The sequence below is a fragment of the Saimiri boliviensis genome, chromosome 19 (genome assembly GCF_048565385.1).
Source record: "Saimiri boliviensis isolate mSaiBol1 chromosome 19, mSaiBol1.pri, whole genome shotgun sequence".
Classification (NCBI taxonomy): domain Eukaryota; kingdom Metazoa; phylum Chordata; class Mammalia; order Primates; family Cebidae; genus Saimiri; species Saimiri boliviensis.
Genome location: NC_133467.1, coordinates 15,044,197 through 15,071,036, shown reverse-complemented (window position 1 = coordinate 15,071,036; position 26,840 = coordinate 15,044,197). Strand labels below are relative to the sequence as shown.

Here is a 26,840-nt window from a genome sequence, read left to right as displayed (position 1 = left end):
GACAGCCTTACGTATCTGTTTTTTCCTAATATCTTTTAACTAGGATATTCCCCTTTTCAAAAAAAACAGCAAGTCTTGGCTTGGCACGGTGGCTCATGCTTGTCATCCCAGCCCTTTGAGAGGCTGAGGTGGGCAGATTAGTTGAGGCCAGGAGTTCAAGACCAGCCTGGCCAACATAGTGAGACCCCATTTTTATTTAAAAAAGGTAAAATAAAAGTTTCAAGGAAGAACTCACTTTTCTGCCAAGTGGTGAAAGCAACTAGCTGAATGGCAGGACTGTCAACCTAGTGGGAGGTCAGAAGCTCACGCAGTCGTCTGCAACCATGTTGGAGCCAGAGGGGCTCACAGGGCCTATGCTATAACAAGGCTCCAGTTCCCTGCAATGCTCCAGACGACCCTGTCCTTTCATAGGCACCATGATTGTAAACTAAAGAAAATCAAGCTTTTTAAGAATTAAAGTTTGTTGTATTTAGAAGTCTTATTGAGAACTGTAGACAGGGGCTGCAGCCTGGGAGTAGTCTTATAGAGAGGTTTTGTTAGACTATCCTGGCACTGTATTTTAGTCTACTGTTTATGTGTAGGTGGTGGGGTTTTGTATATGTAAAATTTCATATATGTAAAATTACATTACGTTTGGTACATTAAGGTTTGGGTGTAAGAATATATTTGATTATAGATTATAGAAGTATAATCACTATCATTTTATTTGTAGGAAAAGGCAAGGATTGGGTTATTATCTATAAGGAATATGGTGATTTAGGCAAGAGATGTGGGGGGAGTGTGTGTTTTATTTTGTCTTTAAAGTGTTTGGAAAGCTGTGTATCATCATAGAGTGAAGAATTTTGTGAAATTGTGTTGGTAGCAGAAATGAGTAAATATGGCTTTTTTTTGTTTGTTATTTTGTCTTACATGTGGATTCCTAAACTATTCACATATGAATGTTACTTCAAAAAAAAAAAAGATGTGAATTGATATTATTAAAATAGTTACCTTCTAAGCAATATTCTGTACCATCTGAGGTGGCAGAGGTTGGGGTCGTAGATGAGGGAAAGTGTGAAAGAAATTTACAACACTGGGAACCTCCCACCACGTTATAGTGGCTGTCACACAATTGAAATGCCTGGAATTTCTATTCTGTTACTTTCTCTTTGTTCTCCTGTCACTCTACATTTCTTTATGGCATTTGTTGCACCATTCATAACTTATTTAATCACTTTCCTCATGGATAGTAAGCACAGTAAGATCAGGGCTGTATGTATCTTGTTCCCCACCTTAGGTGCTGAGTCATGGAAGTACTCCTGTTACTCATATCTATTTGGTCCTGAGATTGGATAGTAGGTTGGGATAACAAGGGATACCCTTGAATCCTTTCCTCCTGCCCCGCCCGACTCAAAAAAAAAAAAAAAAGGAACACCCTTACTTGTAGACTGAAGAAAAGGTAGAAGTTCTGGATTCTGGGAAGAAGAGGAAGCAAATTGGTGAAGGGGGAAAGAAAAAGGTACAATATAGAATGAGGGTAAGGAGCTTGCTGTGGGGTTTCTTATCATAGGAGTGTAAGTTGGGAGTTGAATGTACAGTAACCTCCACTTATCTTTGGGAGATATGTTCCAAGACCTCCAGTGGATGCCTGAAACCATGGACACTACCAAACCCTGTATATGCTGTTTCTCCTCTACACACATACCTCTGACACAGTTAAACTTACAGATTTGGCACAGTAAGGGAAGTGGAACAAGAATAACAATATACTGCGGTGAAAGTTAATGTCAGTGTGATCTCTCTCTAAGTGTCTTACTATACTGTACTGAAGTTAGCTAGAACTGTGAAAGTGGAACTGCAGATAAGGTGGAGCTACAGTATGCCGAAGGCTCATCTGTGAGTAATGAGTAAGGCGTAAGAGCTTGTGTCATGAGAAGTTCACTATTTTTCAGTGGACATTGGATGGATTAGTGCCTGTCTTTAGCAGCTTTACTGACATTTGTATAATATTCATTCATTACATTCATGCTTCTAGCCTGTGTAACCTAATACTTAGTTGGGAAGGGGACTGGTACCAGAGTTTGAGGATTCCTAACTAAAAGAAATGGCTTGACTCCCTTGGCGACATCTCAAGATTCTAGGCTTCTCTTTTAATTTAGAGTAAAATGAATGGGCTGAGACGTGAGTATGGGTAATCGCCTGGTTTACTCCCCTCCCTACCCTTCTCCCCATTCTTTTCTGACCTCTTATCACTTTTTTGCTTCAGCTTTGATGTTCTCCTTCCCGGCTGTTTCTTGAACATGCCCAGGGTGTTCCTGCCTCAGGGACTTTTTACACTCATGCTTCCTTCTTCCTGGTACGTTTCCCACAGATGTCCACTAACTTAACCTCTTACCTTCTTCAGATCTTCCCAAATGTCCTCTTATTTTTGAGGTTTTCCCTGACTTAAACTCTGCCTCCTTGTTTCCTTTTTTTCTTTCTTCCTTTTTTTTTTTTTTTTTTTTTGAGATGGAGTCTTACTCTGTTGCCCAGGCTGGAGTGCAGTGGCACAATCTCAGCTCACTGCAACCTCTACCTCCTGGGTTCAAGGGATTCCCCTGCCTCAGCCTCCTGAGTAGTTGGGACTATAGGTGCGCACCACCACACCTGGCTGATTTTTTTTTTTTTTTTTTTTTAAGACAGGTTCGCTCTTGTTACCCAGGCTGGAGTGCAATGGTGCGATCTCGGCTCACTGCAGCCTCTGCCTCCTGGGTTCAGGCAATTCTCCTGCCTCAGCCTCCTGAGTAGCTGGGATTACAGGCACGCACCACCATGCCCACCTAATTTTTTGTATTTTTAGTAGAGACGGGGTTTCACCATGTTGACCAGGATGGTTTCGATCTCTTGACCTTGTGATCCACCCGCCTCGGCCTCCCAAAGTGCTGGGATTACAGGCATGAGCCACCGCGCCCGGCCACACCTGGCTAATTTTTTATATTTTAGTAGAGGTGGGGTTTCACCTTGGTGTCCAGGCTGGTCTTGACCTCCCGAGCTCAGGTGATCCGCCTGCCTTGGCATCCCACAGTGCTGGAATTACAGGCGTGAGCTACCATGGCCGGCCCTATTTTTATATTTTCCAACTCCATCACCTGTTCTTTTGAGAGCTAGGACCTTAGTGTATTCTCACTGCCCAGGACCCAAAAAGCATTTGGGAAATGTGGGAAACAGAACTGTTTGAAAAGCATTCATATAGTCCAATTACATACATTGATATTTTTCAGCTTTACTTTTAAAGGACTTGGTCAAACTCTTTGGTATAACAGAACCTAGAAATATGCTATTTCAGATCTTTTAAGTTGCGCTTAAATGAGTTAGTCAAAGAAAAAAAGCATTTTTTTTTCTTGAAGAATTAGTAAATAATACTGTGTTGTCCTTTATAGTAAGTCTTGCAAATAAAAATTGCCCAAATTTATAATTTGGACTTCCACAGTAGGTGACCTATTATAACCTGAAGGAATCTTTTTTTGCCTCCTACTTTTCGAAAAAAACTGGGATTTGAAGCTTTAAGACTTAAAGAACATGTGAGATCAGAATGTATAACCATTATACACACACATTTTCGTAAGATAAACCATATACACACACACACATATAACAGTTTTATGAAAATCATGTAATGTGTGTACGACACAGGCTATTTTGGGGTGCCACTTTGCCAGCTGGAAATTTCTGCAGCTGGTAGCACTCCTGCCCAGGCCTCACTTGGCTCCAGGCTGGCCGCTGGACTTGCCCTGCCCACTTGTTCTGGCAGGCTGTGCTCAACTTCCGCTACTGGCCTGGATCTCACACCCATCAAGGGCAAGCCAGGTGCGCTGGTTGCTGAGGTGGGGTGTGTGGCTCCAGGTGCCACCTCCATTTGAGGCTGCAGCTGTACCAGGTGTATGGCAAATGGTTTCCACCTTAGGTGCTGGCATCTGGATGAGGGGAATGTGGTGGTACCCAAAAAACTTGGAGACATTAGCAACCACAGAACTCCAAAGAGGCTGTTACAGTGTGTTATAGCTCTGGCTTGGGGAGTCCTGAGGTCAGGGCCTCAGAAGGGTGGCAGCGTGTTCATGTTCTAGTTCCCTTCGTACTTGCTGTTCTGGGAGTCCTGAGTTCTTGTCCCATGTCCAAGAAAAATGAGATTATGTGGGCAGTTGGAGAGTGAGCATGGCAGAAAAGAGTTTTGTTGAGTCATGGAATGGCTCTTGGAGGAGAGGGAACCCAGAAGCAGGTGGTGCCAGTGTGTGACTGAACCTGGAGTTTTTATGGGCTCAGAAAGTGGAAGATGCGGGCTGTGGGTAGCCTTGGAAAAGACAACATTCAACTAGTTAAAAAGCATTATTCAGAAATAACCAATCAGGAAAGAATAGGCAAATAGGAATAGAAGTTCTCACTCCAGTCATGGACCTTACTTGGAACTGGAAGTCCAGTTTTCAGGCTTTAATTTGTCTTTGGTTTGAAGGTTGGGTTTCAGTGGAGACCTGCCCCTGTCTGCCTAGGAATTTGTCTGGCTCCAGTCGCTATCATGAATATGCATGTTTATACTATGTATACATATGCATGTTTTATGGTTAAGTATCTGGCTACGGAGGTAGAAATAAACATTGTATAAATGCAGATATGAGGAATAAATGGTCTAAAATATACATGGTGGGTTCGTGGGTGAAGGGATTACATTAGAAAAAAGAGAACTTAGAATCATGGTAATTACAGTGGCTCATGCCTGTAATCCTAACACTTTGGGAAGCTGAGGCAGGAGGATTGCTTGAGCCCAAGAGTTCAGCCTAGGCAACATAGGAAGATGCTGTTTTTACAAAAAATAAAAAACATTTGCTGGGAGTGGTGGCACACACCTGTGATCCTAGCTACTTGGGAGGCTGAGGTATTTTTTTTTATGCTTATAAGGGTTATACATTTTAAAAGGATATAAATCACTATGTTGCTTTTTAGGTAGTTGTTTCTGAAACTACAAGTCAGATACAGAAATCGATTTTTTTTGCTTTTATTCCTGTGAACTCACTATGACTTGCTTTTTTTCCAGCTCTGTTTAAGGGAGCCCTTTAGAGAAATGTTAGTGACTCATAAGCATGTATTAGTTCCCCATGTTTTTCTTTTTTTTTAAATTCTAGGAATTGAAGCCATTTTTTATGAAGGAAGTTGGAAGTCACTTTGATGATTTTGTGACCAATCTCATTGAAAAATCGGCATCATTAGATAATGGTGGGTGTGCTCTCACAACCTTTTCTGTTCTTGAAGGAGAAAAAAACAACCATAGAGCAAAGTAAGTATGTGTTACTATTTTTTTTTAATGCAAACATCTACCTACTATAGTTCAATGGTCAAAATGGACTGTAGCAAATATGCTTGAATTCACACCCCGGTGCCACTTTTTATTGGTTGTGTGTTGCATTCGGAAAGTTGTTTAACCACTTGGAGGGTGGGTTTTCTTTGTCTTTATGTATGAATTATAACATACATGCATACCTCTTTTAAGACTGACTACTAATAAAGTCAAGCATAGTAGCTCATGCCTGTAATTTCAGCACTTTGGGAGGCCGAGGTGGGTAGATCACTTGAGGTCAGTAGTTTGAGATTAGCCTGGCCAACATGCTGAACCCCATCTCTACCAAAAATTACAACAATTAGCCGGGTGTGGTGGTACACACCTGTAGTCTCAGCTACTCAGGAGGCTGAGGCATGAGAATCGCTTGAACCTGGGAGGCAGAGGTTGCAGTGAGCAAAGATCATGCCACCGCACTCTGGCCTGGGCAACAGAGACCCTGTCTCAAAAAAAAAAAAAAAAAAAAAAAGACTAATAAAATAACAGAGCCAACACTTGCTGAGCGCTCTACATGATGAATTCATTTAAACCAAACAGTGATCCTCTGAGACAGATGCTGTAACTATCCACATGTTACAGATTAGGAAACTAAAGCACAGAGTACTTAACTAAATGTTGTCCAGGATTATTACATAGCAGGGACTTGAACCCAGAGTCTGACTCTAGAGTCCTTGTTCTTTTTCTTTTTTCCTTTTTTTTTTTTTTTTTTTTCTGTGATGGAGTCTCACCCTGTTGTCTGGGCTGCAGTGCAATGACGGGATCTCGGCTCACTACAACCTCTGCCTCCCAGGTTCTAGCGATTCTCCAGCCTCAGCCTCCTGAGTAGCTGGGACTACAGGTGCATGCCACCACACCCATCTAATTTTTTGTAACTTTAGTAGAGACAGGGTTTCACCATGTTGGCCAGGCTGGTCTTGAACTCCTAACCTCAGGATCCACCTGTCTCGGCCTCCCAAAGTGCTGGGATTACAGGTATGAGCCACCATTCCTGGCCAAGTCCTTGCTCTTAATCATATCACCATGTTCCTCTCTGTTGTATTCTATACAATACTGTAATAAAGTACAGTGCGATTAGTATATACTTTTCTAATTGTTGGTTCATCCAGAATAATCGAGTGAAGGCTATCAAAGGCTAATGTGTGCCAGTTTGCCATTCCATGCTCTTCTCAGTTTCACGCCCCTGTTCAGAGGCATAGAGTGATGTTCTCAAGAATAGTTTTGACTAGTAATAGTTAAGTGCTGGTAGTAGCACGAAAAGCCCTGAAGAAGATGGTAATGCAAGTTGTAAAATGGGGGGTTGTAGTAACTCACAGCAACCTTTAAGATCAGGAGGCTGTTGGGAGTTGCTGGAAGTCCTTTGATATCAGAAAGGGTATCAAAAACACCAGTGCAGTTTCATAAGACAGCTCAATAACAGTATATATGACCTGGAGTGAGTGTGCTTGTAGGCCTATGACCTCAGGGGATCTCTACAAGAAAGAAGAGTGGTTGCCGAAGTCCATAGGAGCTGGCTGTGGCGACCCTTCCATTCTTGATAGTTTGCATATACCTAACTCACAGCATTGTTCCGAGGGAGTAAATGAAATAACATACATAATATCTGTAACACGGTACTTGAATCAGTAGTGAAAAGGTCACTGGTCAATTAATGTTAGATGATGTTGTTGGTAATATTCTCTTGTTTGTGGAATTAGATTTCTTACAATACTTGAAGTACTTACATCTTGTTTTAATTTTTTCTCTTCTCAGGGATTTGAGAGCACCTCCAGAACAAGGAAAGATTTTTATTGCAAGGCGATCTCTCTTAGAGTGAGTATTTTTAGTTGTTTTTAAATGTTTGAATTTTTTTAAAAAAGCTATTCTGAAAGAATCATTGCTTAATCTATGAATATATAATGAGTTTGTTCTGTTTGTATCTGTATAAATCATTAGTTTTTTTGTTGTATGCTCTCTCTTGCTCCTTTCTGATCTTCCAGTTCTGTATCTAGTTTCAAAAGAGGAGTTAAGGAATAAGAATGGTTATCTGGGCTTGGCACCATGACTCACACTTGGAATCCCAGCACTTTGGGAGCCTGAGGCAGGCAGATTGTGAGTCCAGGAGTTCAAGACCAGTTTGGGCAACATGGCAAGACTCTCTCTACAAAAAATACAAAAAATTAGCCAGGGATGGTGGTGTATGCCTGTAGTCCCAGCTATTCGGGAGTCTGAGACAGGAGGATCACTTGAGCCCAGTAGGTAGAGGCTGCAGTGAGCTGAGATTGTGCCACTGCATTCCAGCCTGAGCAACAGAGAAAGATCCCATCTCTATTAATAATAATAATAAAATTAAAGGTGTACTTTGGGTAGCTGATGAATATTTTTTTAATGTTCTCTGAGTAATTTATTCATACACTCATTTAATAAAATACTGCTGAAATTTAACCTGTATTAGTATGGATCATCTGAAATGGTTGGGTTGGTGACACATTAAGTGTGTTATAGTGTACTTTTCTTAGTAGAGACAGTTTCATCATGTTGGCTAGGCTGATCTTGAACTTGACTCTCAGATGATCCACCCACCTCGGCCTCCCAAAGTGTTGGATTTACAGGCGTGAGCCTACAAAAATTAGCTGGGCTTGGTGGCAGGTGCCTTAATTCCAGCTTCTTGGGAGCCTGAAGCAGGAGAATTGCTTGAACCTGGGAGGTGGAGGTTGCAGTGAGCTGAGGTCATGCCGCTGTACTCCACTCTGGGTGACAGAGCAAGACTCTGTCTCAAAAAAAAGTATACTTCTCTTTAAAAAGACACCTTATGCTTATCAAAAGTTACTTTCCGTGAGTCAAATTGATGTTTATGACTTCACCTAGATAAGAAGGCCGGTTTTCTAAGTGTGTAATGTTCAGTGTTCAGTGTTCTGTCACACTATAATTTGAAGGAATTTGTCTTTTAAAATTTGTATCTGGGGAAAATGCAGGCTTTCTACTAAAAGTATTAAAAAATTAGCAAGGTGTGGTGGCGAATGCCTGTAATCACAGCTACTCAGGAGGCTGAGGCAGGAGAATCACTTGAACCCAGGAGGTAGAGGTTTCAGCGAGCCAAGATCATGCCATTGCACTCCAGCCTGGGCAACAAGAGCGAGACCCTCAAAAAAAAAAGGATTTTAATGATAGAATTTATATATGAAAAATAAGCAACATTACATTAACTCAAAAAAAGTTTTAACCAAGGAAATAGAATAGTTTTCTATGGCTCTGATAGGTTTTTTTTTTTTCTCCCGTTCCGCCTCCCCCTCTGATAGGTTTTTATTAGGATGTGAAGATCCTTAGTCCAGAGACTGAGTAGCATATTAGATTATTCAATCATTTAAAAGGTTAGCCTTATCATTCCAGAAACAAATTAAACAAGTTGAAAAACCTGTTTGTTAACTAGTTAAAACAAGTTTAAAAACCTGTTTTTTAATCTAGTTAAAATAAATTGAAAAACTTGTTTTGGTCAGATGTAAAATATTTATTGGCTGGACTTGGTGGCTCATGCCTGTAATCCCAGCACTTTGGGAGGACGAGGCTGGTGGATCAAGAGGTCAGGAGTTCAAGATAGTGAAACTCCTGTCTCTACAAAAAATACAAAAATTAGCCAGGCATGGTGGCATGTGCCTGTAATCCCAGCTACTTGGAGGCTGAGGCAGGAGAGTCACTTGAACCCAGGAGGCGAAGGTTGCAGTGAAGCGAGATTGAGCCACTGCAGTCCAGCCTGGGTGACAGAGTGAGACTCTGTCTCAAAGAAAAAAAAAAAAAAAAGCTCTTGCCTGGTGCAGTGGCTCACACCTGTAATCCCAGCACTTTGGGAGGCTGAGGCAGGTGGATCACCTGAGGTCAGAAGTTCGAGACCAGCCAGACCAATATAGTGAAACTCCACCTTTAAAAAAAAAAAAAAGAAAAGAAATTCATGTCAATTTTAACCTTTTGGAAATAGTACTTAATATGTATTAAATTTGGAGAGTAGAATGTATGTATAGGATTAAAAAAATTCTTAGCATTTTACCTAGTTTTTGTGTTTCCTGTTATTAGTGAATGACCTTTGTTTACCTAGAAACCATCCATTTCTGGTAGGTTTTAAAGAATGTAGACCACTCTTTTTTGAGCTGTTTTTGGAGAGTGGATTAAGCATCTTCTAAACTGCTTTAAGAAAAGGTTTTATGGTGTTTTGTGACCATGGTATCTCCCCTGCCAGGTAAGTATAAGACTATGGTGTTTTGAATTTAAATATAGATTATTAATTTGTTTTGTTTGAACTACATTCACAGTGAGCTGCTTGAAGTGGACCACATCAGAACGATATATCATATGTTTATTGCCCTCCTCATTCTCTTTATCCTCAGCACACTTGTAGTAGATTACATTGATGAAGGAAGGTAAGACAACACAAAGGACTGCTGGCTAGTTGATGCATGAGAAGTTCGGGTTTTTCATGAAATTTTGGTAAAGGGTAAATTGGTTAAATTTGCTTCAGGAAATCCTAAAGCAGCAGATTTGAGGGTGATAGTCCTCTGCCCTGAAAAGTTTGACTGATGAGAAAATTAGAAATTTCATTACTTTTATTTTTAAAATAGTTTGTTTTAATAGACCGTAATCAGTAGTTTCTAGGTAAAAATGGGAGAACTTTGTACACGGTTGACCTGTGAACAACACAGGTTTGAACTGTGTATGTTCACTTAGATGCGGAAGTTTTTCAGTCAATATGTTTAGCACTCTGTATCTGTGGGTTCTACATCTGTAAGCAAAGGCAGATGGGATCTGCAGTATTCCAGGATGCAAAACACACATAGTAAGAATGGCAGATTTTTCATATATGTGGGTTCTACGGGGCCAACTGTGGGACTTGAATTTGTGTAGGTTTTGGGGTCTGCATGCTTTCCTGGAACCAATCCCCCATGTATAGGAAAGGATAACTGCATATGATTTATTCACCTTTTGATTGTCTTTAAGATGGTTGCTTAAAACAGGTAGCTTATTGGAACTGAAGGTTGAAAATGTTGATATTTCTTTTTAATATGAAAGTCAAATTGTAGGCCAGGCATGAAGGCTCATGCCTGTAATCTCAGCACTTTGGGAGGCTGAGGAGGGAGGATCACTTGAGCTCAGAAGTTCGAGACCAGCCTGTGCAACATCTCTACAAAAAATTTAAAAATTAGCCAGGAATGGTGGCACGCACTTGTAGTTCCAGTTACTCAGGAGGCTGAGATGGGAGGATTGCTTGAGCCAGGGAGGCTGAGGCTGCAGTGGAGCTGTGTTTGTGTCACTTTACCCCAGCCTGGGTGATAAAGCAAGATCTGGTCTCAAAATAAATTTTTTTTTTTTTTTTTTTTTTGAGACAGAGTTTTGCTCTTGTTACCCAGGCTGGAGTACAAACGATCTCGGCTCACCGCAACCTCCGCCTCCTGGGTTCAGGCAATTCTCCTGCCTCAGCCTCTTGAGTAGCTGGGATTACAGGCATGTGCCATCCAGCCCAGCTAATTTTTTGTATTTTTTTTAGTAGAGACGGGGTTTCACCGTGTTGACCAGGATGGTCTCGATCTCTTGACCTCGTGATCCACCCGCCTCGGCCTCCCAAAGTGCTGGGATTACAGACGTGAGCCACCGCGCCCGGCCCTCAAAATAAAAATTTTAAAACCAAACTGTACCTTAAAAAATGACAGTATGAGCCGGGCGCGGTGGCTCAAGCCTGTAATCCCAGCACTTTGGGAGGCCGAGGCGGGTGGATCACGAGGTCGAGAGATCGAGACCATTCTGGTCAACATGGTGAAACCCCGTCTCTACTAAAAATACAAAAAATTAGCTGGGCATGGTGGCGCGTGCCTGTAATCCCAGCTACTCAGGAGGCTGAGGCAGGAGAATTGCCTGAACCCAGGAGGCGGAGGTTGCGGTGAGCCGAGATCGCGCCATTGCACTCCAGCCTGGGCAGCAAGAGCGAAACTCCGTCTCAAAAAAAAAAAAAAATGACAGTATGATAATCGTGAATTGAATTATGTACTATTTTTGAAAATTAAATTTTGAGATAATGGTATAATATATTAACAGGTTTTTGAATTGTGCCTATTCTGAAAAACCATCTTTTGTACATAAGAATGATTGCTGTTTGAATATTTTACATAGAATATTTTAGAGTTAAAAATATTAATGTGAGAATCTAACCTTTCAGAAGTTCAAAGTCTAGTTATCTTAGATATCTTGTTTGAGGACTGTATTTATCCTAGGGCTTTTAGAAAACTTATTTCTAAACACTATATACTGTTGATACATGTTGAGATATATTGTGAAGCAGAGGGTTAGAAGCAGACCTCTGTCTAGCAGAACTATTACAAATCCATGACTTCAACATATTAATGTTGTAGTGTTTCCTAACGTTGAAAGTTTGGTGTTAGAAAGTTTTAAATTCTGTGAACTCAGTGTGTATTAAAAATTCACCTCTATGTTCTTTTTCTGTACCTTTTCTCCCCAGGCTGGTGCTTGAGTTCAGTCTCCTGTCTTACGCTTTTGGCAAATTTCCTACTGTTGTTTGGACCTGGTGGATCATGTTCCTGTCTACATTTTCAGTTCCGTATTTTCTGTTTCAATGTTGGGCCACTGGCTACAGCAGGAGTTCTCATCCACTGATCCATTCCCTCTTCCATGGCTTTCTTTTCATGGTCTTCCAGATTGGAGTTCTAGGTTTTGGACCAACCTACGTTGTCTTAGCATACACACTGCCACCAGCTTCCCGGTTCATTGTTATATTCGAGCAGGTAAGATTTTAAGTGTTACCCAAAGCGATGCTATTCGCTCAGCTAAAATAATAATGATGATGACAGACTGATACTATTATTTTTAGCTGTATTAACTTGGATAGATTTTCATATATTGTTCTTGGTGTCATTATCTGTAAAATTGTTCAACTAGTATCATCTCATCTCTTAAGTTTCATTCTAGCTTCCATGTTCTCTGAATTTTTGAGAAATGAAGTAAATTACATTGAACGGTTTTTGATGCATTAAGATTTTGTTCCTGAATACTTTTTGTAAAAGTCACTTAAATTATAAAATATTTTTGTAATTAAAAACACTTTTGAAATGTCAGATTCATTGTTTTGTCATGTAACGATTTTCATCTAAATAAAGGATTTATTTTAATTTGTTTATATATTCGTCAGGATTTTCTGATTTTATTGGCTGGCTGTGATGTGTTTGACTAATAGAAGGGACACTTGCAGGAGACTTTCTCTGAGCAGACATCTTTTTCCTCTTTCTTTTGTAGATTCGTTTTGTAATGAAGGCCCACTCCTTTGTCAGAGAGAACGTGCCTCGGGTACTAAATTCAGCTAAGGAGAAATCTAGTATGTAATTTCTTTCTCTCATTCTTTCTGTCTCTTTTCCTTTCTTTTCTTTCCTTGTGTAATTTCATTAGCTAGAGGATTATTGACTGGATAGTCACCCTTTGTTGTTTACTGGGATGTCACATTATATGATGTAGAGATTGTGTTTGATTTCAAATACGTATGATCCATTGATTTTGAGGACTACTTGTTTCCTGAGTATTCCTTCTTTGCCCTTGAACCTACAATTTTAAAAAATTGATGATCTTTTGTAACTTTGCATTATTTTTATGGAATGTTAATAGCCCCATTACACCTGTGTCTGCCTATTCTTTGCAAATTGTTGCTTCACACTCTAGAAGTTATCCCAGTCACAGGAATGACTGGGTTTAAAGAGATTGGTAATACTCATTTAGTACAAGAATAAGAAACCATTCAGGAGACCAGGAAAAAAGAACATGAGCTGATAAATTATTGTATTCTTCCCTGTTCTGTGCTTCCTTATTTTCCCCTCTCTATTTTTGCTGTGAAAAATCAAAGAGCCTCTGATCTAACCATGGTTTTCCTTTTCTAGGCACTATTCCAATACCTACAGTCAACCAGTATTTGTACTTCTTATTTGCTCCTACCCTTATCTACCGTGACAGCTATCCCAGGTAATGGCACTATGAAGCAGGAATGTGGTAAGCACCAGAAGTGTGGCATGAGTGAGGCAGGGTGGGTAAGCAAGGGCCAGGCCATGTAGGGACATAGAAAATAGAGAATGAGTTTTCATTTTTTGTCTGGCCTGGGAAGCCTTAAATGGTGATTAGAGAAGTCTAATAGATTATAGTAATTCTTGACAGAATTACAAAGTATTTTATATGGTCATAAATGATGTTCTGTGTGTAAAACCATTATTTATTTATTTATTTTTTCCGAGACGGAGTCTCGTTCTGTCACCCAGGCTGGAGTGCAGTGGTGCGATTTTGGCTCCCTGCAACCTCTGTCTCCTTGGTTCAGGCGATTCCTCCTGCCTCAGCTTCCTGAGTAGCTTGCATTACAGGTGTGCGCCACCACGCCTGGTTAGTTTTTTTGTATTTTTAGTAGAGACAGGGTTTCACATATTGGCCAGGCCGATCTTGAACTCCTTGCCTCAGGTGATCTGCCCACCACTGGCTTCCAAAGTGCTGGGATTACAGGTGTGAGCCACTGCGCCTGGCCAAAAAACACTAATTGTGAGGGTGAGTCTTTTTTCAATTTCTTACTTTATTTAGAAAACTTATTTTTGTTTCTTCTTTTTCAGGACTCCCACTGTAAGATGGGGTTATGTTGCTATGCAATTTGCACAGGTAAGTTTTTGTGACTGCCTAAGGCATGTTGATTAGGAGATGGGGATTCATGTTTATGATAATAATATAATCTACTTAAATCTACTGGTAGCTAAGAATGCTTTCTGTTGACAGTATGCAGTCTTTTAAACTATTTCCAGTACAGTAAATGGTGTTTATTTTGCCAACATCAAAAGTAATTTTCTTTAATGAAAGAATGTATTATTTTATAAAGTAATTGGAATTGGTTATTTCAGTAAGCATAAATTTCCCCCTTCCTTCCTGTTTTTTGAGGAAGGTGTATATGTATGTGGGTATGGTCTGACGCTTCCCCATTTTTCCCTTCCACCTCCATCAGAACCATTGATCCTGGAAGATAGATCCCATTTTAAGTTTGTGTCTCAATCAAATGCCCATTTATGTGAAATAAGTTCTTCGGTTATGGGTTTTTTGTTGTTGTTGTTGTTGTTGTTGTTGTTTTTGAGATGAAGTCTCACTCTGTCACCTAGGCTGAAGTGCAATGGTGCAATCTTGGCTCACTGCATTCTTTGCTTCCCTGGTTCAAGTGATTCTCCTTCATCAGCCACCTAAGTAGCTGGGATTACAGGTGCCTGCCACCATGCTCGGCTAATTTTTGTATTTTTAGTAGAGATGGGGTTTTACCATGTTGGCCAGGCTGATCTCAAACTCCTGACCTCAGGTGATCCATCTGCCTCAGCCTCCCAAAGTGCTGGGATTACAGGCCTGAGCGGCTGCTCCCAGCCATATAATAAGTTTTGTTTTTTTGTTTTGAGATAGAGTCTCACTCTGTGACCCAGGCTAGAGTGCAGTGGCACGATCTAGGCTCACTGCAACCTCCGCGTCTCCTAGGTTCAAGTGATTCTTCTGCCTCAGCCTCCTGAATAGCCGAGACTATAGGCATGCAACACCATGCCAGGCTAATTTTTGTATTTTTAGTAGAGGCGGGGTTTCACCTTATTGGTCAGGCTGGTCTGGAACTACTGATGTTGTGATCTGCCCGCCTTGGCCTCCCAAAGTGCTGGGATAACAGGCGTGAGCCACTGTGCCCAGCCCATATTAGAAGTGTTAAGCAGCAGGAAAAACAGGTCCTAAGAGTAAGCTCTTTTAAAAGTATCATTTGGTAAAGGGTTAGGAAAAGTGATGGTAGAAACTAGGCTTATTTATATACTAGTGTTAAGTGGAATACATATTCGAATGTTACTTTAAGGGTGACATATGCACTTTCTTTTGGAGGAAAAAATTGCCTTCCGCCTGATCAAGCCATCATTATTATAATTCTATCTCTGTTATGTTCCAGGTCTTCGGTTGCTTTTTCTATGTGTACTACATCTTTGAAAGACTTTGTGCCCCCTTGTTTCGGAATATCAAACAGGAGCCCTTCAGCGCTCGTGTTCTGGTCCTCTGTGTATTTAACTCCATCTTGCCAGGTATCATGGGTACTTATTAATTTGGTCATGCCCAAATTCACGAGGAAAATAGAAAGCTATTTGCCTATGAGCACCTTTGTTTTGCCTACTTCTTTGTCTAGACTTCTGTACATCTATACCCATCTTGACCTATTTTGCATCTACTTTATAAATGAAGTATCCTTCTTTTTTTTTGAGACAGAGCCTTGCTTTGTTGCCCAGGCTGGAGTGCAGTAGTGCAATTTCGGCTCACCGCAACCTCCACCTCTGGGGTTGAAGTGATTCTCCTGCCTCAGCCTCCTGAGTAGCTGGGATTACAGGTGCATGACATCATGCCCCACTAAGTTTTTTTTTTTTTGTATTTTTTTTTTTTTTTAATTAGAGATAGGGTTTCACCATGTTGGCCAGGGTGGTCTCAAACTCCTGACCTTAGGTGATCTACCTGCCTAGGCCTCCCAGAGTGCTAGGATTACAGGTGTGAGCCACTGAGCCCGGCCATGAAGTGTCCTTCTTCCAGTCTCAGGTCAGTCTTTCATCTTCTGGCTTTCAGTCAGGCTGTGCTTTCTGTGACGATGGATAGTCCACATTGATGCTGTGTCTTCCTGTTCACTATTCAGTTTATTGTAATCTTGCTCCTGATTCCACAAAGGCACTTAAATACCCTTTGTTGAAATTACTAGTAACCTCCAGTTTCTTAATCCAGTGGATGGATTAAGGTGACCTCCATGAAGCATTGGATGCTGCTGACCGCATTTTGAAATCTCTCGTGTCACTATTTTCTTTTTTTTTTTTTTTTTTGAAACTGGGTCTCCTGGGTCTCTCTTTGTCACTCAGTCTGAATGCAATGGTGTGATCACGGCTTACTGTAGCCTTGACCTCTTGGGCTAAAGTGATCCTCTCACCTCAGTAGCTGGGACTACAGGTGCATGCCACCATGCCTGGCTAAGTTTTTAGTTTTATAGAGATGGTGCATCCCTGTGTTGCCCAGCCCATTCTCAATCTCCTGGGCTCAGCCTCCCAAAGTGCTGGGATTACAGGCTTGGGCCACCATGCTTGGCCTCTTGCCACTATTTCTTATTTTCCTCCTGTCTACCAGCCATACCTCGATTTCTTAAATTTATTTGTTGCATTCTTTTTTGTCTATTGTAGAGATGTATGAGTACCTAGTACTATTCCAGGTGCAGAGGACTCAGCAGTGAACAAGACACGTATAATGTTTACACTCTGGGAGCTTGTGTTTTATGGTTTCCCTTACTTTTCCTCTTTTCTTTTTCTTTTTTTTTTTTTGAGACAGAGTTTCACTCTTGTTACCCAGGCTGGAGTGGTGCAATGGCGCGATCTCGGCTCACCGCAACCTCTGTCTCCTGGGTTCAAGCAATTCTCCTGCCTCAGCCTCCCGAGTAGCTGGGACTACAGGCGTGTGCCACCATGCCCAGCTAATTTTTTTTTGTATTTTTAGTTGAGACAGGGTTTCACCATTTTGACCAGGATGGTCTCAATCTCTTGACCTTGTGATCCACCCGCCTCGGCCTCCCAAAGTACTGGGATTATAAGCGTGAGCCACCGCGCCCGGCCTAACTTTTCTTCTTTTCTTTACCCCCTAAATGTTGGTAATGTTTTCTGTTATCACCTTCTCTTTCTTTATTCTCTTGCATTCCTCTTCTAGTAACCCTTCCTGGCTGTCCCTAAAATAGAGTATGTGTTACATACTCGAGTGTCTTCCTCCCTAGGCTGTAAAGTTATTAAGATCAAGGATTGTGTTTTATAGTCAGTCTCTCATATTGTCTGGTACATAGTTGGTGCTCCGTAAATATATCTTTTTAAATAAATGGGTGAAGGGGTGGACATATAAATGGATGTTTGACAACATAGTGTAATATGTACTATATAGGTAGTATAAGCAAAATGCTTATGGACTTTGTTTTATATTAGAGATAACATTTGATATTGAGAATTGAAAAATAGGTATTTTTCTGGTAGAGATTGGTGCAAAGGTCATTCTAGGTAGTGGGATGGATGCAAGGGCATGGAGCATTCTGGAATGGCATAAACCAGGTGTGGATGATGTTTACAGCACTTAGAGGGTAGAGTCATTGGAGATATGTTTAGAATGTTATCCGTGTCACTGTGTTAACCATGTTACTATTAATATTTTGGACTGGTTAGTTCTTCGGAGTGGCACTCTTCTGCATTGTAGCATAAACTGTTTAGCAGCGTCCTGGCCTCTTATAACTAGATACCAGGGGCACAACTCCCTTTTCCTCTGGTTGTCACAGCACTGGTACAGTGGCTTGCACCAGTAGGCCCAGCTACTCTGGAGGCTGAGGTGGGAAGATCACTTGAGCTTAGGAGTTAGAGTCCAGTCTGGGCAACATAGTGAGACCCTGTTGCTTAAAAATAAAAAGTGTCTACAATTTCAAATGTCCTTTTGGTGGCGGGGGGGTGGGGGGCGCAAAATCTCTCCCAGTTTTAAACAGCTGTTTAAGATGGGGGCATGGGGGCCAGAGTTTTAAAGGGCCTTGGGTACCAAGTTAAGCCATGTATCTAGGCATTTCTTAAAAACAGACTGGGTCATCTGTCATTTGTTGAACCCACTTTCAAGGAAAGTACTATTTTAAAATTCAGATAATTAACTCCAAAAGTATATCATCCCTGGAATGCATAAACTGAAATAACTTATATTTTATAATCCCAGCTAGACAAATAATGACATATAATTAGTTGCTTGGCTTGTGAGCTATTTGGAAAGACTGTTAATATTGCTTATCTTATTTTTAGGTGTGCTGATTCTGTTCCTTACTTTTTTTGCCTTTTTGCACTGCTGGCTCAATGCCTTTGCTGAGATGCTACGCTTTGGTGACAGGATGTTCTATAAGGTAGTACATATTCAGACTTAGCTTTCTTTTCGCATTTTATCATCTTCCTCATTAAGTATTTCAACGTTGTTGGCTAATGTCACCAACCTTTCACACAAACATTGTGAAATAATGTTCTTTTCTACAAATTTTGCCAATTATTATCTAAAATTCAGTTATAGATATAACTAGCATAGCCTTGTGTTTTCTTCAGTCTCTGATATCTGCTCTCTTAACATAAGCACATGGTTTTTGCTGGATCCTTCGAGGATATATTGGTGATTACGGTAGGAAAGTGTTTGTTCAGAGCACACCGTGAGACTTCCCTGAGTGTTCATTCATTTGAAATGGACTGTCTAGTTCTGTAGGAATGACCTCAGCAAATTATTCCATTTAAGACAACTGAGCAGTTCATGAGGGAAATAACTTATCCCTCCTTTGTTTTTGTTTTTTTTCTTTTTTTTGAGACAGAGTTTCGCTCTTGTTACCCAGGCCGGAGTGCAATGGCACGATCTCGGCTCACCGTAACCTCCGTCTCCTGAGTTCAAGCAATTCTCCTGCCTCAGCCTCCCGAGTAGCTGGGACTACAGGCACGCGCCACCATGCCCAGCTAATTTTTGTATTTTTAGTAGAGACGGGGTTTCACCATGTTGACCAGGATGGTCTCCATCTCTTGACCTCGTGATCCACCCACCTCAGCCTCCCAAAGTGCTGGAATTATAGGCGTGAGCCATCACGCCCGGCCTATGACCCTACCTAAAGTTCTCTTTGAGTTTTGGTTGTTATTGGCAACACTCTAAGTCTACCAACTTTTTTCTCAAAGAAACACTAAGTGTGGATTGCAGATTTTAGATATCTGATTTTATTCATCTGATCTTAAAATTGGGAGCAAGAAATACATATATAGAGACACCAGGACTTTGAGGTAGCCACAATCTCACTGTTTGGGTAACTTAAATTTTGCCAGTTATGATAATCACCAAACAGCTGTCTAGTGTTAGCACTCTATCTGGTCTTCATGACCATAGAATTTTCTCATGACATTCTAGCAAGGTAAGCGGGGTGGGTTTTACTACTGCTGTTTAGATGAGCAGTAGATTTAAATGATTCTGTGTCTTCTGCATGAACCTAGTAACTTAATCATATTTAGTATGAGAATTCATGTCATATTCAACACTAATAACCAAAATGCCTTTGAAGATTTTTCTGTCATCAGTATATGAACCAACAGTTTATCACAATATACTCTGGTTTTTCTGCTACATGTGTTCTTTGGGAAAGTCAGAGGTTTTGCTTTTGGAGCATGTGTGTGTGTTTTATACCTTTACTTTTTCCCTCAGGATTGGTGGAACTCCACATCATACTCTAACTATTACAGAACCTGGAATGTAGTTGTCCATGACTGGCTGTATTACTATGCTTACAAGGACTTTCTCTGGGTAAGCAGCAAGATTAAGTTGATGTTATTTAAGAAATGGAGATTATTTTTCAGAAAGTATTAGTATTATACAGCTGGAAGAAGTTACACTGGATTGCTCATGATGAAAGGGTGATAGTATCTTTTCAGTTTTCTTTTGAGTTATTTAGGTCTGGAAACCTTATTTTAGTATTGCTTAGAAACCACTGTGTACAGTAGTAGGTCTAAAACTGTGTCTTTGCTTTGGATTTTATCTTACATAACAATGTAAGAGTGCATGGAGGTCATTGGAGGAGCTGAAGTGATCCACCCATAATCGATAATTTCTTTTTTTTTTCTTTTCTTTCTTTTTTTTTTTTTTTTTTTTTTTTTAAGAAAGTCAAGGCAATGTTTTATTTGTACAGAGTTTAAGTTTAAATTCATAGGTTACTCAAATCCAGTATACCTGGAAGCCAAAATACCAAAAAGGCAAGGATTTGGTGAAAAGGATAATTTCTTAGGAATTTCATTGCCAACAAATAATCTCCCTCTGGTCTTTTTCATTTGTTTTTCTTTGTTAAAGATAGAGAAACCCTTTTCTGTGAGAAATACCTTTGTGTGGATTTATATCTCTCCAATCAGTGACACCTGGCTTTGAGATATTCTTTAGAGCAGAATGTACTTTGATGAGATGTAATCTTGAATCTCCTGGTTGATTAACACTGGTATCTGGATTACAGTTTTTATTAAGTGAGGGCACCATTTGGCTTAGTGATAACATCTTTTTTTTTTTTTTTTTTTTTTTTTGAGATGGAGTTTCGCTCTTGTTACCCAGGCTGGAGTGCAATGGCGCGATCTCGGCTCACCGCAACCTCCGCCTCCTGAGTTCAGGCAATTCTCCTGCCTCAGCCTCCTGAGTAGCTGGGATTACAGGCATGCGCCACCATGCCCAGCTAATTTTTTGTATTTTTAGTAGAGACGGGGTTTCACCATGTTGACCAGGTTGGTCTCGATCTCTTGACCTCGTGATCCACCCACCTCGGCCTCCCAAAGTGCTGGGATTACAGGCTTGAGCCACCGCGCCCGGCAGTGATAACATCTTTTGGTGCAAATAGCATTGTGTTAATATTTGAGTGCTACTTCTGTCATTCAAGTGTAGTTTCACATATGGGTAAGGCAAGCCCTGTCTCCTTTTGAAATCTTAGTTTTGTTACGTATAAAATGGGAGAGGACACTTGCCTCATCTGCCATACAATGTTACTCTAAAGACTGAAATTTGGTATGTTTCATTTATATAGGAAAACTATGTTGTCAATTATAATAACTTACAAACATAAGGTATTGATGTTTTTGAAAGTAGATCTTTGAACAATAATAAGTTTGTAAACATATATGAGTTGTAATTATTTTAATAGGCTTGGATTAATTTAAGGAGTAGACTTAGAAAATTAAGTATAAATATAATTAAATAGATGCCTTTAGCATATGATAATTTTACGTACTATGTAGTTCATGCTTGGTTTAAATTTTTAAAAGTACTTTGTAATTTTTTTTTCTTTAGTTTTTCTCTAAGAGATTCAAATCTGCTGCCATGTTGGCTGTCTTTGCTGTGTCTGCTGTAGTGCACGAATATGCCTTGGCTGTTTGCTTGAGCTTTTTCTATCCCGTGCTCTTTGTGCTCTTCATGTTCTTTGGAAGTAAGTATCTTGGCATGCGAGCACTGGGTACTAACTATGCTAAAAGAGAAAACCAAATAGATTCTAATCAATGTAGGGGAACTAGTTAGTAGTAGTAACATTTTCAGGTAGTACTTGTTTATCAGATGGTCAGAATATTGACTTTGAATAATTATACACAGTTCCATCTCCAGATATTTACACTTTGAAGTAGGGAAGTGAACTAGGTAATCTCATGAAGACCATTGATGACGCCGATTTGGTAGGTCATGGAAGTTACATATGTAAACAGCTTTCCCATTCATAAACATTGTCAGTATGCATCCCCTGGAAAACTGACCATTTTTTAAGTAAGAGGGAAAAGTTAGAATATGAATATTCTAATTCCATGAAATTTATATACACATGTTCTGAAAACACTGATTTCTTGTTAGTTAACTGATTTTAACACTGGAGCTTTATTTTTCCTTATAGAAACAGTGAACAGAATAAAATATATATATATGTATATATAAACAGTTGATACTGTGATTATTAGATGATAACAGCAGATATCTGAGGCCCCTCCTCTTCTAATAAATTATGTTTTGATAACTGTATATTTCTTTTGTTTATTGTTTTCTTTGAGACAGAGTTTCACTCTCATCACCCAGGCTGGAGAGCAGTGGTACAATCTCAGCTCACTGCAACCTCTGCCACCTGGGTTCAAGTGATTCTTCTGCCTCAGCCTCCCAAGTGGCTGGGATTACAGGCACACACCACCACACCCGGTTGATTTTTGTATACTTAATAGAGATGGGGTTTTCCCATCTGGCCAGGCTGGTCTCGAACTTCTGACCTCTGATAACTGTATATTTCTTTGTTGCCTTCCTGTCTTTAGTGGCTTTCAACTTCATTGTCAATGATAGTCGGAAAAAGCCAATTTGGAATGTTCTGATGTGGACTTCTCTTTTCTTGGGCAACGGAGTCATACTCTGCTTTTATTCTCAAGAGTGGTATGCACGTCAGCACTGTCCTCTGAAAAATGTGAGTCACCAGTCTGGTTGGTGTGCAAAAGAACCTGTTTGTCCTCTGATGATGAGAGTCGGTGGGCAATGTTGAGGAGGGTAGTGGTGGAGATGATGATGAATTAGTGTCAAAGAGAGGGAAATGAGTCGTAAAAGCTTTAGTGTATTGTCTGATTTTGTACTTGAAGTTTTTCCTTTTTTTAAGTTTTCTTCATGTTTAACTCCCCTAGTTTTTGGTTTTCTTCTTCTAGTGCTTTTTCTTTAGCCCCTTCTAATTTTCTGTCTCCCGGAACTGTAAATATTCTCCAGGGTTTTCCTAATGCCGTGTATGTCCCTACTACCACCACCTAAAACATAGCCTTTTTTTTAGCCTCTTTCTTCTAAATAAACTCATGTAAAAATAGTGGATAACACTGAGATGCCTTTCATTTCTCTTGATTCTATTTTTTGTTTTTTTGTTGTTGTTTTTTTTTTTTTTTGGTAATTATATTCATGTTTCATTTATTCTTAGGACTTTAGTTTTTAGCTATACATGGGTACAGATTTTAGGAGGATACTTTTTTTTTTTTAAAGACTTTTATTTTCAAGTAACATAGTATAGGACATAGACTGAGGAATTTCCCAGCAAACACTCTGGTTAATTTAATTGATATGATCTAGTTAATTAGATCTACTAGCACTAGCTGAATGTACTGCTTATAGTTATGGATAGAATTTCATGATGGAAACACCCTAAGAAGTAGGATTGCCAGGCTTCTTGTCTATATAGGACATGTCCTGTATTTAATACTTTTGCCCTGCTTCCTGTATTGGCTTTCTTAGAATACCCTAAATTCTTATATTTTGCCTTTTTCAGTAAATTACAAAAAATTCGGCAGATACAGTTGTTTGGTCTCAAGTTCATCTAGTCATCTGTACTTGTATTTGCTAAATTTGGTGGCCCTACTAAGATGTCATTCAATCCCTACAACTTTCCAGGTTCAGAGGGGATGCCTTCTTGATATATTTCCTGGGTATTTCTCATAGGCACCTGTAACTGAAGATGTCCATAATAAAATTAATCAGTTGCCTCTCCAAAGTTTCCCCTCTTTCTGTGTACCCTGTTTGTGTTAGGCTGCCTCAACTCTCCCTCCTTATTTCCTGTTAATCTAGTTTGTGCATCTGAACTAATTGCTCTTGACTGTCCCTGGTCAACCAGATTCCACATGTTAGATTTTATTCTCCTAGCAAAATCCAGTTTGGATGCCACATCTTCCATGAAGATTTTTCAAATTCTTGCTTCCCTCTCTTTCCTATTTCTGAACTTTTGTAGTGCTTCATCTGCTCCTCCTTTAGATAGTTCAGTAATTTTAAACCTTGTATTAGTCATATATATATTCATACATATATTTGTCATGTATATATTTATCATCCTTAACTACCATTTAGATTTTAAGGTACTAAAAGTGGGCTGTACTAAAATAAAAGATGCAGAAAGAAATAGTGCCTGTTTAGAAATTGGTCAAAAGTCCACGCAATTGTATATAGTTTACTGGACTTTAAAAGCTTTATGTGAAGCATCTAAATTGAATAAATCTGTGTTATAGATAAAAGTACAGAACATCTTTTGGAATACCTTGAGGGTTATTGAAATGGTGGGAGGCATTTTAGAGATGTACGATGTATTAATATTAATTAACCCGTCTACCTCCTCACCTCATCTACTCTGTACACAAATAAATTATTTTTCCCTTCTTATTTTTCCCCATTGTAGCCCACATTTTTGGATTATGTTCGGCCACGTTCCTGGACTTGTCGTTACGTGTTTTAGAAGCTTGGACTTTGTTTCCTCCTTGTCACTGAAGATTGGGTATTCTCCCTGATTTGGAGCCAGCCGTTTCCAGCTGTTACTGAAGTTATCTGTGTTATTTGGACCACTCCAGGCTTTACAGATGACTCACTCCATTCCTAGGTCACTTGAAGCAGAACTGTTGGAAGTTCACTGGAATCTTGTACACTTAAGTAGAGCAGAACTTTTTCGTGGGGGTGGGAGGGGAGAGAAAGCAGACTAATAGCTGAAGTAATGACAGATTGTTGCTGGGTCTTATCAGCTTTATCCCTTGGTACTTAAATCTGTTTTGTTTCTTGACTCCATCTAATCAGAGACTAAACATCATAATTTCTTGGCCACTGAATTAGCCAAAATACTTGTGAAGAAATCACTTAAATACCTCTGGCTGAGAAGTTTTTTCATGCACACTACTGGAATGTATGATGATTAAACATGCAATTGGGGAAGAAAAATATATAGAAGGATTTCTGCTATTTCTAGTAGAAAGAAAATACATTTTTCCAAAGATAATGTTATATATCCCATTTTGTAATTTTTTTGGAAAAAGTTTAGTTCTCAGTTTTTACCTTGTTTTATCTGTAGGTCATGATTTCTGTGAAGCAAAAAGATGCCTTTTACCATGAATTCTTGAGTTTACATAAATGATACTGTATATTAAGGGGATCAGAAGTTGGAAGGACAAAATAAGAGGTAGCAGAGGAAAAAGAAAAACATTTCCTCTTATTTAACTTCCAAAGTAATTTGTAAAAAAGATTTGTAGAGTCAATCATGTGTTTAAATTATTTTATCACAAACTTACCATGGAAGATACTCCTTTTTAACTTTTTGGTAATAACTTCTTTGAAGTTATTTAGACATATCCTTTGGAACAATTATTTTATTGTCTAATAAATATTGATTTATCTTGAATTATTTTGCAGACTAGTGAGTCTGTAACGTAGTATTAATCACCTCCACGCATATTAAAGTGATCATTAAGGATGCAGAAGCTGGCTTCTGCATTTGGTCAATTATTACACTTTTAACGGTAGTATGTTGTTAGGTAGAATAAATTAATATATGATTGGTTTCAAGGAAATGTACTCTATTATGTAATACTTTGATTTTATAAGATGCCCTTCTAATACAACGTGTGTAGGAATTATTTTATTTGTATGTATGGGGTATGATTGTAAAGACTGAGCATTGGAAGGGGCATTAGAGACCATGTCGTTCAACTTCCCACCCAAAGAAGTAAGATTTATGAATAATTCAAATGATTGTTGTTACTTGGAACAGCCACTTGAGAGGCTCTCTTGGTATTGTTCAAATTGTTTTAAAGTCAGTTTGAATTTCATAAGAAGGTAAGTAGAGTTAATACTCATGACTTAATTTGAACCACAAGTATCCAGCTTAATCATGTATCTTCTTCATGATACCACTGGCCCAATTTAGGTAACTTTCAAACATTAAATCCAACTTCAGTGGACACAAATACACCTCAAAGGAAGTTATTTTTTAAAAGTATTCTGCATGTTCCCATAGTAGTGTTCTGCACCACAGTATTGTAATTGTAATGGAACCATAACTTCCTAACTAGTTTAGCTTTAATACAGCTTGTAATTATTGGCATTTTTCTTAAAATGAATCAGTCTCTTGAATTTATAACTGCATTTAAAATATATTGAGAACAGATTGGTCTAAGACTTGGTTATGAGTAAGCCAATCTTTTAAATCTAGAGAATGGAAGTTTTAGGTTTATATTTCTGTTAAAAAATACTATAGATGTGACTCTTATGAGAAGACTTTGTTGCTCTGTAGTGTTTCTGAATACTGTATTTGCTGGATTGATCAAGGCTATTTTTCAAAAAGCTCTCTACTTCCTGTTTTTTTTTGTTGTTGTTTTTTTGAGATGGAGTCTTGCTCTGTTGCCCAGGCTGGGGTGCAATGGCACAATCTCGGCTAACTGCAGCCTCCACCTCCCAGGTTCAAGTGATTCTCCTGCCTCAGCCTCCTGAGTAGCTGGGATTACAGGCAGGCGCTGCCACGCCCAGCTAAATTCTGTATTTTCAATTGAGATGGGGTTTTACCATGTTGGTCAGGCTGGTCTTGAACTCCTGACCTCGTGCTCCGCCCACCTTGGCCTCCCAAAGTGCTGGGATTACAGGCGTGAGCCACTGTGCCTGGCCTCTGCTTCCTCTTATTAGTGATTTTTCTGCCCAAGATTGTGACAACAAATGACATGTAGAACTACAGACTGTTTAGAATGTTAAGACTGTTCTAAGAAACTTTCAAAAACAGTAAACACTTCAAAGAATGGTCACTTTCTGTGAAAGAAATGGTTTGATAGCCATAATCTTATTGCTAGCTGCTTTTAGCAAAAGTCTTTTCTTGAAACCACCACCTGTACTTTTTAAACAAATAAAAACTAACATCTCTTGCTAATGTGTTCCAGGAAGATTTATTTTTTTCTATTTTGCTCTTGTGCTGAAAATTATTTTCACATATAGGATACTTTTTTCCTTCTGAAAAGTAATAAACTTTTTGTTTCTGTAAGACGTAGTAATGAAAGTAACTGTTATTTTGGGCATATTAACCAACAGAACAACTATGTAGTCTGTATTTCACTTTCTCATTAGATCTCTAACTTGACCTTCTAGTACCTTTATGTTAGACTCTTTCATTGTCAAT

At 39.4% G+C, this 26,840-nt stretch overlaps 1 protein-coding gene across 2 annotated transcripts in view; it reads left to right on the top strand.

Annotated features, from left to right (window-relative positions):
* The window catches only part of SOAT1 (sterol O-acyltransferase 1), a 76,736-nt gene extending 50,142 nt beyond the window's left edge, over window positions 1-26,594 (top strand). Inside the window, exons 4-16 of one of the 2 annotated variants that reach the window (XM_003925328.4) lie at window positions 5,133-5,284; window positions 7,094-7,153; window positions 9,625-9,732; window positions 11,820-12,102; window positions 12,611-12,689; window positions 13,243-13,324; window positions 13,954-13,999; window positions 15,297-15,426; window positions 18,184-18,281; window positions 19,601-19,699; window positions 21,218-21,353; window positions 22,213-22,358; window positions 24,093-26,594. In XM_003925328.4, the coding sequence (XP_003925377.1) occupies window positions 5,133-5,284; window positions 7,094-7,153; window positions 9,625-9,732; window positions 11,820-12,102; window positions 12,611-12,689; window positions 13,243-13,324; window positions 13,954-13,999; window positions 15,297-15,426; window positions 18,184-18,281; window positions 19,601-19,699; window positions 21,218-21,353; window positions 22,213-22,358; window positions 24,093-24,149 (1,476 nt within the window). In that variant the 3' untranslated portion in view covers window positions 24,150-26,594. The remainder of the gene's footprint in view (window positions 1-5,132; window positions 5,285-7,093; window positions 7,154-9,624; window positions 9,733-11,819; window positions 12,103-12,610; window positions 12,690-13,242; window positions 13,325-13,953; window positions 14,000-15,296; window positions 15,427-18,183; window positions 18,282-19,600; window positions 19,700-21,217; window positions 21,354-22,212; window positions 22,359-24,092) is intronic. The other variant, XM_074389981.1, reaches the window with a different exon arrangement.
* Window positions 26,595-26,840: the final 246 nt, after the last annotated feature.